This window comes from Geotrypetes seraphini, chromosome 3 (genome assembly GCF_902459505.1).
Source record: "Geotrypetes seraphini chromosome 3, aGeoSer1.1, whole genome shotgun sequence".
Classification (NCBI taxonomy): domain Eukaryota; kingdom Metazoa; phylum Chordata; class Amphibia; order Gymnophiona; family Dermophiidae; genus Geotrypetes; species Geotrypetes seraphini.
Window position 1 is genome coordinate 104,051,866 of NC_047086.1, and position 19,876 is coordinate 104,071,741.

The 19,876-nt window shown below is 43.0% G+C and overlaps 1 protein-coding gene and 1 long non-coding RNA gene across 2 annotated transcripts in view; one reads left to right on the forward strand and one right to left on the reverse strand.

The window, feature by feature from the left end:
• The window catches only part of SDC1 (syndecan 1), a 128,211-nt gene extending 120,810 nt beyond the window's left edge, over positions 1 to 7,401 (reverse strand). The window contains exon 1 of the mRNA XM_033939158.1: positions 7,259 to 7,401. Within this exon, the coding sequence (XP_033795049.1) occupies positions 7,259 to 7,315 (57 nt within the window). The 5' untranslated portion in view covers positions 7,316 to 7,401. The remainder of the gene's footprint in view (positions 1 to 7,258) is intronic.
• A 281-nt stretch (positions 7,402 to 7,682) lies between these two features.
• Positions 7,683 to 14,997, forward strand: LOC117357908. Its single transcript, XR_004538896.1, has 3 exons — positions 7,683 to 7,878; positions 13,083 to 13,196; positions 14,513 to 14,997. It is a non-coding gene; the product is annotated as an uncharacterized LOC117357908 (long non-coding RNA).
• Positions 14,998 to 19,876: the final 4,879 nt, after the last annotated feature.

The window sequence follows — 19,876 nt, forward strand, 5'->3', positions numbered from 1 at the left end:
AGAAGGCACTCTCTAAAATTGAAAGGGGATAGATTCCGTACAAACATAAGGAAATTCATCTTCACCCAGAGAGTGGTGGAAAACTGGAACGCTCTTCCAGAGTCTTGTCATAGGGGAAAACACCCACTAGAGATTCAAGACAAAGTTAGACAAGTTCCTGCTGAACCAGAACGTACTCAGGTAGGGCTAGTCTCAGTTAGGGCACTGGTCTTCGACCAGAGGGCTGCCGCATGAGCCGGCTGCTGGGCACGATGGACCACTGGTCTGATCCAACAGCGGCAATTCTTATGTTCTTATTGAACCCAAGATTCACTGTGGATTAATTTGAAAACCACACTGGCTGGGTGTATCCTGAGAACAGAAGTGAGAATCCCTGGACTACAATTGACTTGCTTATATAAACCGCTTCAACTTCATAGACAAAATGACAAATATGCATGTCTGATGCAATCTGGGATGTAAACCAGAGCTAATTTCTGCCCACCCTAAGGTGATTCTCCAGCAGTTAAGATTGTGCTGACTAGCAGAAGCATGTACTATACAATTAAATGCTTTGTCGTCATCCTTAAAGAGATACTTATTCCAGACGAGGAGCCAAAACCTATCCATCCACTTATGCAACAGTTAATGCAATTGTAACTGTTGAAAGCAAGTAACAACTATGTAATGTGCAAATTCATGCAGTCTTGCCAGCTTGCTCAAAAATGACACGTCCCAATAAAGGCAAGATTCTCCCACTCATCTTGGTTTGAAAGTACAAATTCATTTTCAAGTGTTTTTCTTAGCTTTGCTACATTAACAATGCTTTCAGCACATATCAGCTGAAGAGAAGGTGGGACCTTAGGTATGAAGCATGTTGTAGTGTCTTCATTGTACGAAGACACTAAATACAATATGTGGATACCACCGTATTCAGCATAATGCTATTATTACATTCATTTATACCACAGCATGGAGTGAAATGCAGTTATGTTCATTATCACAGTCTGTAGCAGTTACAGGAATATTATTAACATGAAGGAAACTAAAGAACTGATTGTCATAATAAGATTCAACTAGATTCAACTGCTACTGCATCCCGATATTGGGGGAGGGGGACCAAACTAACAGCATACAAAGGGCTAAAATGTTAACTAGGGCAGTGGTTCTTAAATCTGTCATGAGGGCTACCAGCCAGTCAAATTTTTAGGATACCCCTAATATATGAAAGAGTTGAATGCATAGACTTTGTTCTCTAGACTTTGCTATCTGTAAACTGTTTTTGTTCCTTCTTTTAATTATGCAAGTTAATCTCGTTATTCACCTTGTATAAAGGCAGAATATAAGTCAATAAACCATGCCTACTACCTCCATTATAGGGGGGGGAGGGGAGAGAAGTCTCATGCTTATTCATTAGAGAAATCATAGAAACCCAACAGGCTGGTGGTCCCCCAGGACAGATTCGAGTATCACTAGTCTAGGATTCAAAGACATGGAGAACCATAAAAGCCAGGATTCAGACCCCACTTCTGTCACAGACCTCTTGGGGCAAGAACTTAGAGATGTATTCAGATATCAGAACACTTGAAATTTTCTGTACAATGGTGAAGGAATGGGAAAAAACAATCCATCCCTCTGTACATATCCATTATGACAGCACCTCAAATACTGTGAACAGTTCCGATAGCCATAAAGAAGGTTATAGCAGCCAGAATAGCATTGATCAACAGTTCCAATAGGTTTGGCTCTTCAACCTTAAGAGGCAGCATGACATCTATAGGAACACAGAGCAAAAGGAAAACCAACAAAGTCCCACAAGAGGCAGCCAAGAGCAAAGAGAGTAGAATGGGAAGGACCAGGCAGATGAATCAAGGAATATAAGCAGCTCTCTGGTTTTAAGATATATAGCCAGGACTCAACACAAGTTGCATTTTGGCAATAGCATTCATCTGGAGTCCATCAGATACAATGTGCTTAGATACATAGATATAAGCTGTATATAAAAATAGAACCAAGAGCAATGACATGTTAAAAAAAAAAAATGGGGGGGGGGGGGGGGAGAAGGTCACATCACAATACAAATACTCCTATAAGGAACTTCCCCCCATAACTGTTGACATTTCCACTATTTACTCTCCTCAGATAACCTAATTTCAGTATCTAATAAAAATGAAAACAATAAATAATACAATAACATGTTCGGAGTGCACACCCTATTATTGGTACGCAGTGCTTACGTTTAAGGCACAATGTTTTTTTTCCTCTTTTTCCCCTCTCCAGGTTATCCTAGTGTCTCCTATGGGAGTGCCCTGTACGATTGCCTTCTTATATATTTACTGATGATGTTTGTAATTTCTCCTTACACAGTTTGGGAGTCATGCATTGGCATCTATTATATCTGTTTTGTTTATTGTATTTTCTATCTGATAAAATTTCAATAAAAATATTTGAAATCAATACAAATACTCCATGAGGCAATGATAATAAGAAAAATTTCTTTTAAGTGCAATATAAAATCATTTGGTGAAAGCAGTTAGTATAGCAAAGTTTTAAAGAGGTTGCACACTTCCTTGTAGGAACAAAGTGTATAACAAAACCCAAAAAGACAAGGCAATCTGTACAATATATGCAATCAAAAAACAAAAATAGTATGAGAAGCAGCGCAAATGTTTTTACATCATTATGCTGCTTTTATTTTTAATTGGAACAATCCATAAGCCGTTACCAGGTAGACTTTGGAAGAGCCACTGTTTTACCACTAGGTATGAAAAAGGACTGATCTAATTTTTTGAATCCTACCAGGCTGTTGTCACACTTTGACCTTTGTCTGATCCAATACAGTATTTATGCTTAATGCTGCATAGTCTTCAAAGCACAAAGTGCAGCCAGATCTGAACATGTAAATAACCAAAGAAGAAAATGAACAAGTCAAGGTATAAATGCATACATGGGGGGGAAGGGAGCGCTTCAAAAAAAGGAATCTCTTGAAGTTAATAATATATGAATTTTAGATAACAGCCTCTCAGTGGCACTGGAGTTAAACTGAAAAAGAAAGCATGGGACAACAGCAGAGGATCTGAGGGAGAAGCAAGAATGACAGAACTGAGCTGTTTGGGTGGCTGGACAGAGGGCCGGATTCTGCACAGTGTAACAGGTTTTGCATGCAAATCTGTGCCTATTGCCAATCTGCACGAGCAGCTTAGTTGTTTAACAAGCCAATCGGTGCAAAAATTGAAAATTAAAACCTAATAGATGCTACCTGGCTCTAATCAGAATTTACACACAGCTTTCTAAGCATATTCTATAAAGAGGTGCACAAATTCTAGTACATGTATCTCAAGAGGGGGCATGGCCTGGGGAGAAACACGAGTAGTCCATGAGCATTCCTAAAACTTCGGCATGCTGTTAAAGCAGTGTCCCGCAAAACTTTGTTGAGCCGCAGCATGCTAAACCTAGTGGCTGTGGCTTGAGGTACCCCGAAGTGCGCGACATGACATCATGCGCATGTGTGATGTTATCATGTTGATCTATACATGCGAAGGCCGTCCAGAAGGGTCCTGAGGCACCCCCGGTGGGGGGGGTGCCAGCAGGGAAGACACATGGAGAGAAGGAGAGGCACTGACGCCGGCTGATTGCCTAAACCTCTCGCCGCAAAAGTCACGTCCTGTAGGACAGTCAGCCAGCGCCTCACCTCCTCCCCAGCATCTCGCAGCACATCTGAAATTTCAAGAGGCACACAGCTTGCGATACACTGTATTAAAAGAATATGCCCAGTTCATGCACAACGTAAGCATAGGGATTTAGGTCCATTTTCAAAGCCTAAATGGGTGCAGGAACTAAGTGCTCTTCTATAAAACACCTCTGAAGCTAAATGCTGTCCTCTTTGGCACCAATTTAAGGAGTCCTATCTAGAATATGGTCCAGGCTGCATAGGTCATATGTCTCCATTTTTATGTTTTTGTCTAAGCATAGTTCACAGAAACTGAGGCAGAGCCTGGCACAAGTTGCTACATGTTCAACTGGTGAATCTTTGAAAGAGATGGTTAATAAATCCCAATAAAATTCTCAACTAGCTTCAGAAAACAAACCTGATCAGCTCGACTATGCATGCAACAGTTTAAAGTAAATAGTGATGAAAAAACCCTGGGAGTTGGGCCTTCGTCTATTTTGACTTCATTCTTTGATATTTTTGCCCAAATCTTTGAGATGGGGTAACATGATTAAAGCAAAGAACTTAACTCTTCAAATTCTTGCACAAGTGACAATTGCAACATACGAGGGAGTCTTCAATAATTCTAGTAGGAAAGAAGAGTTTTTTTAAAAATGTGTTTTATTTTTAAATATAGTCCCCTGCTAACTCCATCCACTTTTCCTGCAACGACTAACCCCTTTGAAAAGGGGGAATTTTTTCTGTTTGACTTTCACACCAGGACTTCACAGCTTCCTTGATATCTTCATCACTTGAAAACCACTGTCCATGGAGAGATTTCTTCAAAACTCAGAACAGGAAATAATCCAAGGGAAGCCAGGTCAGGACCGTAAGGAAGATGGTTCAGCTGCTGAAACCCACATTCTCAGAAGGCAGCCTACGATTGTTACGACATTTGCACCAGCATACTGTCATAACGAATCAACATACCTGCTGTGGGTTTTCCTCATCTTTTCTCCCTCAGTGACTCCTGCAAAGTAATCATTGTGTTGGCGTAATTCTGCACGGTTACGGTTGTCTTGTGTGGCATAAACTCCAGAAGCAAAAGTCCTTCATCATCCCATAACTTTGCCAGCAGATTTTTCCGTCTCAAACTTTTTTGGGGTGGGGGGATGACTTGTGCTTCCACTGCATTTACTCTGTTATGGACTCAGGATCTCTGTGATAGACTTAAGTCTCATCTCCATGATGAAAAAAAGTTTCATTTGGTTTTCACAGAGCATCTCCAAGTTCTCCTGACAGCAGTGGAGCTTGGTGGCCTTCTGACATGGCGTCAGCATTCTTGGCACCCATCTTTCACTAACCTTGGACTTCACCAACTTTTCATGATTTTCCAAACTGTACCCACCAAGATGCCGATTTCTTCAGCTAGTCAACAAACTTTCAATGAGTCTGTCTGACAAAATTAAATCCTTGACTTTCTTGCACATTTCTGTGGAAATTGCTTATACCGGCTGTCCAGTGCGAGGATCATCTTCAATTGACTCTCTACCCCCAAATTTTACTTTGCAGGATGATTGGGAAGACTCACCAAGAACTGCAGTCATGCGTTCATGGATCTCCTTTGGCTTTTTCCTTTCTTTTCTGAGAAATTGCATCACTGAATAGTGCTCCAAATCTAACAGTTTCTTACTTGATTCACCCAAGAATTCTCCTGGACATCCTGTATCTTGGAATGTTAGACTTGCAGTGAGCCATATCTGATCATGAGTAATCTTGAGACATGTTACAACATGCTTGCTACTTTCTCTCATACTCGGGTAGATAAGTTATTGAATCCCCCTCATAATGCTAAAGTTTATTGTCTTGGATCATAAAAGCCGATCACACCATAGAACAGATCTGGGTTCCAGGAGACCTTAAGATCCTGCAGTTAGTTTATACCCAACACAAATACATACAACTATAATGATTCAATTTAGTTAGCCTACAACGAAGCTAGTTCAAAGGTCAGAATAAACCTTAAATTTTCTCCAATGTTTCAGAACTGTAAACAGTTCAGCCACAGTAACTAGTAGAAAAAAAAGCCAGATGTCATTCAATAAACTTCAAGTTAAATGCTATAATGTTTTAGATGTACAACATGTCTTTTGGCAGTCTTTAGGAAGATAGAGGCTGCTTCCCACCATAGATCACGCTCTTCAACCTTAATAGTTTATTTTTAAAAGTTATGTTGTGCAGCAAGTTATTACCAGAATGATTTATACATTTTAAGATAGGAAATGGAACCTGGCCTTGCTTTTTGGTCAGTAGATTGATTGATTATTGCTTTCTCATTTGTGAGTCTGAAATATCCACTGTCAGATTTGTTTTTAAGGAATTACCATAACAGCTTCATTTTCGGGGAGAAGAGATACAAAGAAAATACAGATAACTATTAACTACCAAAAGCCCCCCTTCAATTATTAGCTAGTAGCAACTTTTAAAGCTTTCTACATTTACATATCCTTACTCCACCATATTATTACTCCACCAAGCCAACATTTGCAATATTCTTATACTTTGTAATTGTTTAAATTAGAGGTAAGCGGAGAGCTAAGAGCTAACTGACCCCCTTGTGGTAAAAGAGGAATACAACAGCTAAAGTTGTTCCAACAATCGTGTAACAGGTTCCATTGAAGTTTTTTTTTGAGATCACATATGAACTATTTCCAATCAGATTAGAAAAAAAAAAAAAAAAGCTTCCCAATGATCTGTTCGTTTATGAAACTAAATGAACCACCCTCCCTACAGCCACAAGAGCTTGATAAAGTCACTGTCAACTTTAAATGTTAAGTGATTTTATAGAGAGCACAAACAATAGTCTGTTCTGTTTCATAAACAGAAGAAAATTCGTCAGGGAGTAGTACATTTAGCAAAAGGACACACCACGCAACTGACCCGAAAGTTTCACAGATCTTGAGTAATCGCTTGCGCATCCAGAGCAAACTGGTCACTACCCTTTGGCTTAAAGCAGATATAACTAAACACGTGTGCGAAGGGGGAGGGGGTATTCACTTGAAGTTACTGACGTGCCCTCGAGAACTTTTTAAAACATAGTAAACCCAGGATCAGTCTTTTCATCATGAGGACTTAAAGACATCATGAAATATGGGTTGTTGTTTTTTTTTTTTTTTGCTTTATAGGTAACAAGCTTTCGAGTAATTAATAACGCTTTTGGAAGAAATTCCTTTCGTTAAAGAACTGTTAAGCGTTGTAACTGATCTTCTCTTAATTTTATCAAAACCAGGAGAATCCCATTCCCAGGGGAAACCCCCCCCCCAAAAAAAAAAAAAAAAAAAAACCAACAACAAACAAACAAAAAAACCCACTCTGGGAGAACACATAATCCAATAACACCCCAAGCGCAACATGCACCAGCCAATCGGGCAGAAAGGGGCACAGTCAGGGTTAAACCTAAAGACCAACATCTAGGCCAGAAGCAGTTAGGTCGCATAAGCCAAACCCCACCGGAGCAGCCACTCCACCAACACATTATTTTAGACTTTCGGGTCAGAATCGCTTTCCTCCTCACTGAACGATAACCAAGAGATCAAAAAGACAGGAGAGACAAACCAGCTAAACACTCACCGAGAAAACCAGCGTGAAGCAGAGAACCAGGGCGCTCAGGGCTGCTATCCTCACCATCCTCACACCTAGTGCTCCGCGCGAACAGACGGCTCTCTACAGAACGCCCGAGCACTTCCACCCACAGAAAAGAACACGGCACGCCGCCCCGCCCCTTACCCCAGCTTTACAGCCGCTCAAGAGCTCCGCCCATACCTGCCGGGCTCCTCCCCTCTCCACAGGACGGCGTTATGCTTTTCTCTCCTTTACCTGGCCGTGGCCCCGCCCATCGAACGCCACAGGTCGAACACCACACCTCTTCCTAGCGTTTACTTGACCTAGGCCCCGCCCCTTCAGCCGGAAGCGTGTGAGTCCCATTGCTGGCTCATAGCAAGTCTTTGGCTTAATAAGTACTTCCTCTGGGGGTCGTTTCCTGCCGACTCATTTTGCGACTCTCCTTGAGCATGATAACTACACTTAGCTGTCTACGGCTTTTAAAATAAGTCCATGGGATTCTGCGGGAAGCCCTCGAGCGAGAGCGTTGCCAACTGTGCTTTGATGAGCGAGAGCGCGAGGCAAAAATAGCGCGCGCTCTCTGCGTAGGTCCAGCGCCGTGCGCCTGATTGTAATGAAGAAAGCACAAAGTAATCCAATCGGCTGGATTGAGTTATTGGCTGTGCGCGATTCATATGGCTGTTGCTTGAAAGAATAAGTAGATGCTACTACTTTACCGACCGGCTTATGCTATTAGTACAGAAAAAGTACCTGCATAGACAGTAATGTGGGTACAGCGCTGCGTGCGCCTAGCAAGGGCTATAATAGAAAGTAATAGTACAGTACATGTTTTTAAAACTTGCTTCTAACGTAACGGTGGGAATGATTTTCTTTAGGGAAATCGTTGTGGGCAAGTGATTTTTTTCCCCATTATACAGTAGTTTAACTACTCTTTTGGGTTGTTGTTGTTTTTTTTTTTTTTTTTGCTTTATAGGTAACAAGCTTTCGAGTAATTAATAACGCTTTTGGAAGAAATTCCTTTCGTTAAAGAACTGTTAAGCGTTGTAACTGATCTTCTCTTAATTTTATGAAAGTCTAAAGTCGACCTTTTTTAGGGCAAGGCGCCTTATTTACCTTTTAGACTTCTAAGGACTTAGCTTTTTTTTTTTTCTTACTTGAAAAGGATCAAGTAGCCCTGTTTTGCCCTAAAGCATAACTGAATTACTTCATTTTTAATATTGCTGACTAAGAAAAGCGGCCTCATAAGAAACTCCTACAATAAATCACTCAGCCGATAATAATGGTTGCTATCGCCATCAAGCGGCTAAAGAAAGTTATCCGTAATTTAAGAAGTCTGAAAAAAATGGAGTCCGCTGGTATCTTATTAACATTGAGGCTTAAATTTTGAAAGACATCTCCTCCTCCAATGCAGGTTTAATATAAGTAGGACAGGAGTGTATCATTTGATACTGAACGTTTATTAATATCAGCATTGAATAAACAAACCATAAGGAGTCCCTTCTTTCTCTAAAGTCTTGACAAGTTTACAGCCTTTACTGATGTAGCTGGATCTCTCTTCCTATCTCCTTTCACCATGTAAGGTAGTTTTCACTTTAACTGTGAGTCAATACGTTTTAAAAACAAGGACAAATGTGTTAATTGTGGAGATACAATTTTGCTATATTTAAGTTTAGGTTCTAATTTATAATAGCATATCTGGGTGACTAATTCTTATCCTCACCCTTTTTTTGCTACTCTAATCTTGAATACACTATCTTGAGACAGATTGGAGCTAGTATTCATAGAGAAAATGGAAAATCAAATTCCACATCAGTCCTGGTATAACTAATCCCACTCATGAGGGCAGTTTCCCTATAGGATTCATTTAGGAGCAATTAACACTGCACCAAATACCATTAGCATTAAGACTGGGTACAAATGGAACCACTCAAAACACTAGGGAAAGGACATATATAAACACTAAGTTTCTCAACCTATGTCCTATCAGGAACCATAAAGGGTCCCCAAGAGACACTGCAAGGAATACCCACTGCACTTGTCCACACACGGCACACAGTCAATCCAAGAAAAAAAAAAAAAAGAGAGAAAAGTGGAGAAAAAGCCTCAGTTGAGCTTCATATGGCAAAAAAAAAAAAGGAGGTAAGGCTGCAAACAAAAGTGTAACAACTAGCAGTGAGAAAAAAACCTGTAGCAGCCCTCAAAGGAACCACCTCAAAAAATCATCAGCATGCCAAATCTCAAGTGTGTGAGCACAACATGCAGCACATAGCACAGTCTCAAACAATGTCTATAGTGAGCAGAAAGATTAAAAAACTTAGCTGCAAACAGTATCCAAGCTTTCTTCCAAGCACCAAAAAGGTACTAGCCTGCTTGACCCCGCAGCAACTCTCACCTGACGGGGAAATCTCCCTTTTGCTGAGCTGCATTGGGGAAAAAATTCCATCCTGCTCCACCAGCAAAAGTTGAGGCCCACCATGTACTGGAACTGCACACACCCAAACACACAGACAAACCCCCATTCAATCATGGAGCAGTTCCATAGTGAGCATATCAATAAGCGCAGAAGAACATAAGAGCTGCCCTACTGGCATAGGTAGTGGAATGCTTTTTTGTTTGGGGGGTCCGCAAGCTCTGCCCCAGACCCTGCCCCATAATAGTACTAATTGTAATACCATTTTTCATATATACACAATATAATCTTATTAAAAATACATAATGGTGAACCACAAAATTAAACTATGCAAAGCACACTGTATGTTTCTCAACATTCATTCCTACCAGAATACCTGGCCTTGGTCACACATGCAGAACACAGATAACCCCTATGCAAATACAGGACCACAAACTAAAAGTACTAATATATACAAACACAACCCTAAGATGCAAGACTCTTCATGCAGTACAACCCCCAGAGAAATAGAAATAAATGCATTTCTTCCTGAACAATACAAAATATAGATAGCAGATGTAATTTCTCAAAACTGACAATTCAATCACTAAATTGAAAATAAAATAATTCCCCCTGCCTGGTTATTTTGGTTTTCAAAACATCTTTCTCTCTGGCTGCATGTCCTTCTGTCTGTACTTTTAACTGTGTATCCAGGGCCACCTTATCCATTTGCTGTTTTTCTCTCTTTCACTTTCTGCCATACATCCGTCTTTCAAAAGACATATAACTGACCATGTAAATTAGACAAGCCTTTGAAGGGTGATCAAGAAATACTGTATAAAATTACTCAGAGATGTGAAACTCTGAAAGGAAGGCTACAAAACCTCCCTTGGGTAAAAAGTTTACCTTCCAGTCATTGTTATTCTATAAAAATGTTTTTTGATCACGACCTGGAAAGGCTAAAAAGTTCAAACTGTTTCAAAAGTTCAAAATAACTGGTTTGTTCTTGTTGTTAATATCATGCAAACGTCACTGCATACTTAATGAAAAAAAATCCACTTAGCTGTTAAACAGGAGTGAGGGGGTCCCAACGTGGCCCCATTTCGTTCCCTGCTTCAGGGGACCCGATGTAAGCTGGTTTAGATAGAATCCTAGTTGATACTAGTGCTGGAATAGCATAACTGCGTGACTTGCAACACGTTTTGACATCCTGACGTCTTCGATGTTTTTTGAATAGTTTTTGCATAAAAACACGCCAGTGATCCATTTCAGCCTGGTGGTCTGAATCGCAAGAAGTTATCTTTTTGACTTTTGAAGCCTCTTTTGGAGTTTGTGAACAGTGTGCTGTCAACCTGTAGGTTTGGCGTTATGCAGTACTTTAAGTTAAATGTGCCTGTGTGGGTGTGTTAAGGGTATTCACTCACACTTGACACAATTCTATTTGTGGTTTTTAAACAGATGCGTTTGTTTGCAAGTCACGCAGTTATGCTATTCCAGCACTAGTATCAACTAGGATTCTATCTGAACCAGCTTACATCGGGTCCCCTGAAGCAGGGAACAAAACGGGGCCACGTTCTGAACCAACTTACATCGGGTCCCCTGAAGCAGGGAACGAAACGGGGCCACGTTGAGACCCCCTCACTCCTGTTTAACAGCTAAGTGGATTTTTTCATAAAGTATGAAGTGACGTTTGCATGATATTAACAACAAGAACAAACCAGTTATTTTGAACTTTTGAAACAGTTTGAACTTTTTAGCCTCTATCTCCCCTTCCCCTCCATCCGTATGCACCATCTCATCCCTCTCCCATGGTCAGACATCTGGTCTTCTGCCTTCCCCTCTCATATGGTCTGGCATCTTTCTCCTCTCCTTCCCATAGCCTGGAATCTCTCTCTTCTCCCATGGTCTGACATCTCTCCTTCCCTTCCTCTTCCCAAGGTCTAACATCTCTCTCCTCTCCTATCTGTGGTCTAGCATCTCTCGCTCTCCTTCCCATTCTTGTGGTCTGACATCACTCCCTTCTTTGGGTCATCTCTCCTCCCTCCCAGTATAACATTTCTCCCTCCTCTCCACCGCTATCATGTCCAACAATTCTCCCTCTTTCTTCCTTTCCCCATATACATCATCTCTCTTTCCCTCTCATGCTACACACCTATGTCCAACAATTCTCTGATCCTATTCCCTCCCCCACCGGCAGCATTTCTCTCCCTTCCCATTACTCTACCTGTGCAGCATCTCTCTTTTCCTCCTTTCCTAACCCGCTCCCCCCAGCCCGTGCATTTGTCCTTCCCAACCTTCTCCCAGTACGTGCAGTATATGCCTTTCCCAAACCCCTGAGCATCTATCCTCCCTGCCTTCCCAACTCCTTACCCTCTGCACCCAGCCTCTCCCTGCCAGGCTCTGCACCGAGCCCCCTCCCTCCCCTGTCAGGCCCTGCACCCTCTCTCCCTCCTTCCCCTATCAGACACTATACTCAGCTCTCTTCCCTCCCTCCCCTGTCAGGCTCATCACCCAGCCCTCTTCCTTCCTTCCCTGTCAGACTATGCACCCAGCCCCCTTCCTTCTCTGTCAGACTCTGCACCCAACCCCCTTCCTTCCTTCCCTGTCAGACTCTGCACCCAGCTCCCTTCCTTCCCAACCCCTGTCAGGCTCTTCACCCAGCCCCTTTCCTTCCTTCCCTCCCTTGTCAGACTCTGCACCAGCTCCCTTCCCTCCCAACCCCTGTCAGACTCTGCACCCAGCTCCCTTTCAACCCCTGTCAGACTCTGCACCTAGCCCCCTCCCTCCCAGGCTCTGCAGTGCACCCTGTCCAATCTTACTACCTCCTCCCGGTCAGTGGCAGCTGATTTCTTCTGCCACTGAGCGGCAATCAGCAGGAGTGCGCTTTGGCGCTGCTTCCTCAGCGCTCAGCGGCTTTTTTAACTGGCTCCCGTGAATTCTCATGAATTGTGAGAATTCACGGGAGCCAAAGAAGCTGCTGAGCAGGCAGTGCCAAAGTGCGCTCCTGCTGGTTTGCCCTCAGCGGCAGAAGAAATCAGCTGCCACCAACCAGGTTAGCAGTGGGTAGGAGCGTGGAAAGCTCGCTCCTGCCTGCTGCTCCCCTGGACCACCAGGGATCAAATTTTGGGGGAGGCCACAGCCCTTGTAGCCTCCCGTTCCATTGCCTATGCCTACTGGGACAGACCACAGGTAAATCAAACCCAGTATCCTATTTCCAGCAGTGGCCAACCTAGGTCACAAGTATTTGGCAACATACTAAAGAGTAAAACATATTTTATACTGCTTGTGCTAGGAATAATAGTACTTCTGAGTCACTCTGTGTCTAAACAGGAATAAGCAGTGGATATTCCCACATCCATCTTAATAATGTCTTATGGATTTCTCTTTTAGAAAGTTGTTCAAACCTTTTTTAAAATCCTGATAAGCTAACTGCTTTCACTGCAGGCACTCTAAGGTGATGGGGAGTCCTGCCAGGGAGAGATGCTGTTTCACTATCACATTTTCAATAGTGAGGGACAAGCAAGTTCTTCAGAACTCCAGGGAACCTGCCTGTCCTTGGTAATTGAAAACACAATATTTTGAAATACCACATTGCACTTCCTATATTCTGTGCAAATCTTTCTGACTGACTAGGTTTGTCCAGAAGACTGGGTTGAGATTCAGTGGCCTACAGGGAGCAGGGCAGGATTAACCAATAGGGCAAGTAGGCAAGTGCCTAGGGCCCGAAATGGTCAGGGGGACCCAATGAAGGAGGGCATCAACATTGTTTTTTCCAAACGGTGATGGGCCCCTCCAGCATCAATTGGCAATGCGGGCCCCCCCCCCCCCCCCAACGACAGAAAGTAAGACAAGCAAGCAACGTGGGTAAGAAAGGCAACGGGAACTGTAATTGTGCAAGTGGTGCTGCTTGCCCAAAGCTTCCCTCTGACACAGCTTCCTGTTTCTGCCTGGATGCATGGTGGGGTGGGGTGGGGGGCCCAGTGTACTTGTGTGCTTAGGGGCCCTCGACGAATTAATCCTGTCCTGACAGGGAGTAGTGACTAGCGGGATCTGTATGATATAGCAGTATTAATGTTTGTTTTCATATCCTTATATTGATATTATGCAGATTGTCAAAACATCTAACCCTGCTTCTTCTTTCCTAGGTTGACATTAGCTTTTACTTTTTGCTTTATGAATACCCTAGGTTCTGAAAGATTTCCCTCGTGGAGTACATTTCTCTGCAGCCCCTGCTATAGCAATAAATGTGGCTTATTGTACTAATGTTTGCAGGTGGCCTTATAAAGACTAGTAGAGCACTGTACCATATCATTTAGATCAGTGGATGAAGTCATTGGACTTTTGCAGGAATGCAGTGAGCGATTAGTTATGCAAGTGATGAAAAGGAAAGTTGGGCCCTTTGAAACCCTTTTTCCTTGTTTTCTATTTTGTAAATAAAACTTCAGTATCACAGGAAATTAATATAAAACAGAGGATTTTGGAGACAATGATTCAGAATTTAACCGAGATTGAAAACCAGACAGATTGTGGCAATGAGATTTGTCTCCAGTCACCACCTCCATTGTAATCAAAATCCTGTGGATTTTTTAATTGTGGAAATCTGAACATCCCACTGGGTTGTGCTCCTCAAGAACTGAGCACTCTTTTTACAAAGCCGTGTTAGTGATTCAGGGGCAGCAAATCCAACAAAGTCCATTCAATTCCTATAGGCCAGAGCTCTGTTTAAATCCAGAAAGTGGCTGCAGCACTGAGCAAATACCTAGCAAGGAAGTGTTTGCTCACTTTTAAGACAGTGCTAAAAAATGGAATAGGAAATGCTGGTTCTTGCAAGTTATAGGATACAAGCTTATTGTCTTTTTTTTTTTTTTTTACAGCGACAAGTCCTTTATTGAGATGCTGAGTTACAAGTATATAGCAGAAACACTCCTGTGGGCCCAATACAGGCCATGTTTCAGCTGTACGGCCTTCCTCTGGGTCCTATTTTGTGCAAACCAAGAGCTTATGCACAGAGATGATGCAATGGACAATGACACTGAAATGAACCTTTCAAGCTCTTTGTTGTCTCTTTCTTATGTCTCCCCATTTCAGTTTAATTTCAGATAATGCCCTAATAGCTCTAAACAATTCTTTTAGTGAATGTCTAATGGGCATGACAATTATTACAGACCTGCGCAATACAATAATTCGCCTGCCACCGATCACCCATGCTTGCCTCATGCCTCAGCTGATTCCCTGCCTTCTGCCTATGCTGCTGAGATGCCTCTTCTTCTCACCCCGGACCAGTAGCTGCAGCAGCAGCCGCGGTTTTATCAAGCAGCCGCAGAGTCTTTGCTAGGCCAGCCCACTTGGCTAATGTGAGGCAGGCCAGCCTAGCAAAAGCCCCAAGGCTGCCCGGGCTAGTGGATGCTGGACAGGGGGAGCAGGGAAGGGAGAAGGGGTACTACTGGACATGGGGGAAGTAAAAGGAAGGGTGAAGGGCTACTGCTGGACAGGGGAGGTAGGGAAGGGGTACTGCTGGACAGGGGGGAGGTAAAAGGTAGGGAGAAGGGCTACTTCTGGACAGGGGGACCAGGGAAGGGGTGATGCTGGACAAGGGGGGGAGGAAAAAGGAAGGGAAAAGGGCTGGATAGGGGGAACAGGGAAGGGGTGCTGTTGGACAGGGGGAGTTGGAAGCAGAGAAAGAAAGGAAGGCCTCAGCACCCCATTGTGCTAAAAGTTTACACATCTATTCTAGCACCCGTTAATGTAATGGGCTTAAACACTAGTACACTATATAAGCAATGATGACACATATAACAAAAGTGTGCAACTGCAGAGCATGCCACTATCTCACCATAAAAAAAAACAAAAACATGAGCTATGTTTTGATTTACATGGCACCCCAGAAATCATTTAGTCTTATTTTTAATTTCCACAAACTGGACAGGTTATTATTCTTAGGTAACCCAAAGGATTTCACTAGGATATTGCTTTAGTCTTGCTTGTTTTCTGCTGCTGAATAATTAACAAGTTCAATTCTTAGTCACTTTGCATTTCTGGATGAGTGTTTTTAGCAAGCTATTTAATAACTTTAAACTTGTAATGTCCCAAACAACTTGTAATTCCAAGAGATTAAATAATCCATACATTCTTGTGCAGATGAGGCTTGGAGGAAGCAAAACCCTGCTGCCTATCTTCTAGCCTAGCCAACAGTTGCTCTCAATAGTCCTTCAAGAGGGCCTTTCTTGATCCAAGCTTAGTGGAAATACAGTCCTCCAAAGTTTTCTTACTCTGTCTGGCACTTTTCACTTCTCACAGTTTCTCCAGTGTTCAAAATCCCCCAGGCTCCTGACAGTTTCTCCCCTTGGGATAGTTTTACTTTAAGCAACGGGCAGCATCCTCTGCCCCATAGCTATCAGTGGTAGAACATAAGATTTGCCACTGCTGGGTCAGACCGGTGGTCCATCGTGTCCAGCAGTCCGCTCACACAGCGGCCCTTAGGTCAAAGACCAGTGCCCTATTTGATTTAGCCTTACTTGCGTATGTTTTGTTCCAGTAGGAACTTATCCAACCTTGTCTTGAATCCCTGAAGAGTGCTTTCCCCTATAACAGCCTCCAGGAGAGCGTTCCAGACCTTTACCACTTTCTGGGTGAAGAAGAACTTCCTTATGTTTGTACGGAATCTTTTCCCTTCTAACTTTAGTGAGTGCCCTCTTGTTCTCTTCACCTTGGAGAGGGTGAACAATCTCTCTGTCTCTACTAATATCTTGAATGTTTCGATCATTTCCCCTCTCAGTCTTCTCTTTTCAAGGGAGAAGAGGCCCAGTTTCTCTAGCATATAAGTCTCTCCTCTCAACAACAATGGCTTAAACTCTAACCTCCCCTTCACATCTCCATACCTTGGGGTTCAAACTCAGCTGCCAAGTGCAGTGCAGAAATTCCTGTTTCCATTTGGAAGGGTTTTTCCAGCCTCTCAGCTCCTGCTAGGAGCCATTACATGCTCTCATTAGTCATCCCCCTCCCCCCCCATGGACAAACTTCTTAAGCACCTGAGATTTTCCCATCCTACTCCAGCTTGGGATTTCCCTGTTCTTCAGAAAAGACTGCTTTCATCCTGGGGTTTGTTTGTTTTAAGGCTGGTTCAGGAGTTGGGGCTTAAGCACCCTAATTATGACAATATACTCCCAGTTACTACTACTTATTTCTTTAGTGCTGCTACATGTACTCAGCACAGTTAAGTGCAAGACCGTAAGCCCAAAGTTTAACTTGCACTTAACTGGAGCATGCAAATAACTGATGTTACTCTTTCATAGCATAATTTAGGTAACCACACAGAACTAGTGTAGCACTATTTATTACTATTATTGGACAGTCTACAATTTGCAAAATGTTGCTGCACAGGGAAGTGGGGGTGGGGGGGGAGGGAAATGCTGTTGCTGCTCCACAGGGAAGTGTGGTGGAAATGCTGCTGCACAGAGAAATGGGAAAGAATGACAGACAGCAGGAAGGGAGGGAGACAGACAGAAAGGAAGAAAGACACAGGGGCAGGGAGAGGGACAGAAAGACAGACAGAGAAAGGGGGCCAAGGAGAGAGAGAGACAGAAAGAAACAAAAACAGACATATATTCTAGCACCCGTTAATGTAACAGGCTTAAAGACTAGTATATATATATATATATATATATACATATATATATACACTATATATATATGTATACACTAATCATTAAGCCCGTTACATTAACGGGTGCTAGAATATGTCTATCTGTCTTTCTTTCTTTCTCCCTCCCACTGTCTGTCTTTCTTTCTGTCTGTTTCTCTTCCTGGCCCCCTTTGCCTGTCTGTGTTTCTTTATTTCTGTTTCTCTCCCTGCCTGCTGTCTTTCTGTGTGTCTGTTTTTCATTCTCGTGCGCTGCCTGCCTATCTTTCTGTCTCGCTCCATGGCCCCCTTTTGTCTCCCCCCAAAGCAAACCAAGATTGCTCCCTGGCCCCCTTTCCCTTCCCCCCCTCCCCCACTTCCCTGTGCAACAACAGCAGCATTCTCCCTTCTGTGTAGCAGCAACAGCATTCCCCCCTTCCCTGTACAGCAGCATTCACCCACACTTCCCTGTACAGCAGCAGCATTCCCCCTTTCCCTGTGTAGCAGCAGCATTCCCCCTCTTCCCTGTGCACCCACCCCTTGCCTGCTCCCCCTGTTCCCTTCCTTTTCCCTCCCCCGTCCAGCAGCATTCATTTTCTGCTCCCCCTGTGCATATGCCCCACAGAAATTTACTTGCCTCACAGAAAAGTGCTGCACCGCGCTGTTGCTGGCCTCGGTGTCTTCTCTACAGTGCGGCCAACCCTAGCGGAAACAGGAAGTTGTGAGAGGGCGGGCCGCAGTGGAGAGGAGATGGTGAGGCCAGTGGCAGCACAGCGCAGCGCTTTTCATTTAAATGCTGTGAGCATGCGAGAGGGAGGAGGAGGAAAAATAGATGCCGGCAGGGGGGTTTGGAGATCAGGGCGTGTGCGGCAAGCCGCTGCTCGCGCCTGAAGATTTTAAAAGGGTGCTTGGCTTTGGGAAGTTGGGGCGCGTGCGGCAAGCCGTCGCTGGCGCCTGAAGATTTTAAAAGTGAGTATTTTTTTTTAGTTGAAAGACGCGGCGATGGCTCCTCTCATGATCCCCACCTGCGTCGGAAGTCCGACGCAGGCGGAGATCATGAGAGTAGCCACCGCTGCGTCTTTGAAAGAACCGTAAGCCGCGCGTGCGCACTTCCTATGTGTGCTACAGCTCACGGAAAACAGACGCACGCATAGGAAGTGCGCATGCACGGCTTACAGTTTTATTATATTAGATATATATATATCTAACAACAAAAAAACTTGTCATGTCAGTTATTAATAGGCTATTCAATGGAAGAAAAACAATCATTAATAGTTTTCTACACAGTAGTTTTGACTATTGTGTTGCAAATTAGGTCGAATCTCAAGTATCCAACCTAAGGAAGAAAACCACCTACAATATGAAAAGACTAAGAGCTCCTTTTACGAAGGTACGCTAGCGTTTTTAGCGCATGCACAAGATTAGCGTGCGCCAGCCGAAAAACTAGCTCCTGCTTAAAAGGAGGCAGTAGCGGCTAGCGCGTGCTAAAACCGCTAGCGCACCTTTGTAAAAGGAGCCCTAACACTTATCAGATCCTTATTTTAAGAGTGCCACTTTGCTGTACTAATGCAAATGCTTATACTTTCCCAGCTAGACTATTGCAACTCCCTCTATATGGGTCTAAACTCTACGCTCCTGAACAAACTAGAGATGATTCAAAACACAGCAGTCAGACTAATAATCAAACAAAAAAAATTTGACTGTGTTTCACCTTACTATAAGAACTTACACTGCCTACTTGTCAAAACTTGTATCACCTTCAAACTAACATGCATAATGTTCCAAATCTTATATGCAAAAACAGCTGAACCACTCAAACTTATATGCCAGTTTCTGGTTTACATCAACCTGAAAACTGAAATCACTTCAACTGCTCCTCCCATCTCCCAAAGACCTAGAACAACCTCCAGGATAGACATCAGAATAGAAACATTCTACAATAGATTCCGAAAAAAATGAAAAATGCTCTTCTTTGAAAGCATACACACCGTAAACAACTAACTCAAAATTCCTAATGCCACTAATATCACACCTCCACTCTTTTTCCCTATTACTTCTTTCATAATTCTGCCCTCAACAAATTTCTATAATGTGGCATATACATTCTGTAATTCCTTATATTGTAAGTTGCCTTGAACCTGGTGTAGGCATAGCGCGATTCAGAAATACCAGATTAGATTATAATGTTGTAGCAGCTCTGACATGCAATGCCCTCATAATGTGCAGCGGCAAATGTCACAATGAGTCTTGCATCACACTTACTGTTAACTTCCAGCTCTGTTGGTTGATTGCAAGCTGCAGCATCCTCAATTGCAAATGACAGGTCTAAAAAAATCTCAGCATCATTTATATCAACAGATGTCTGAAGGTCATAATTAACTGGCAAAGTGATCAAACTCCTTGGACATCACTCCAGCAAGTAGATCTACAAACAGCTTATCTGTGTTCACCAAGGAAGCAGTATTTTCATAATTTTAACATTCTTTCAGAAAGCTAGCCTGTCTATTGTAGTTGGCAATCATACTATGGGTAACACAAGACCAAACCTCAGTCTGCATGTATATTGAGTCTAGCAGTATAAGCTTACAAGCCATCTCAGTAGCCCACTTGGAGTAACTGG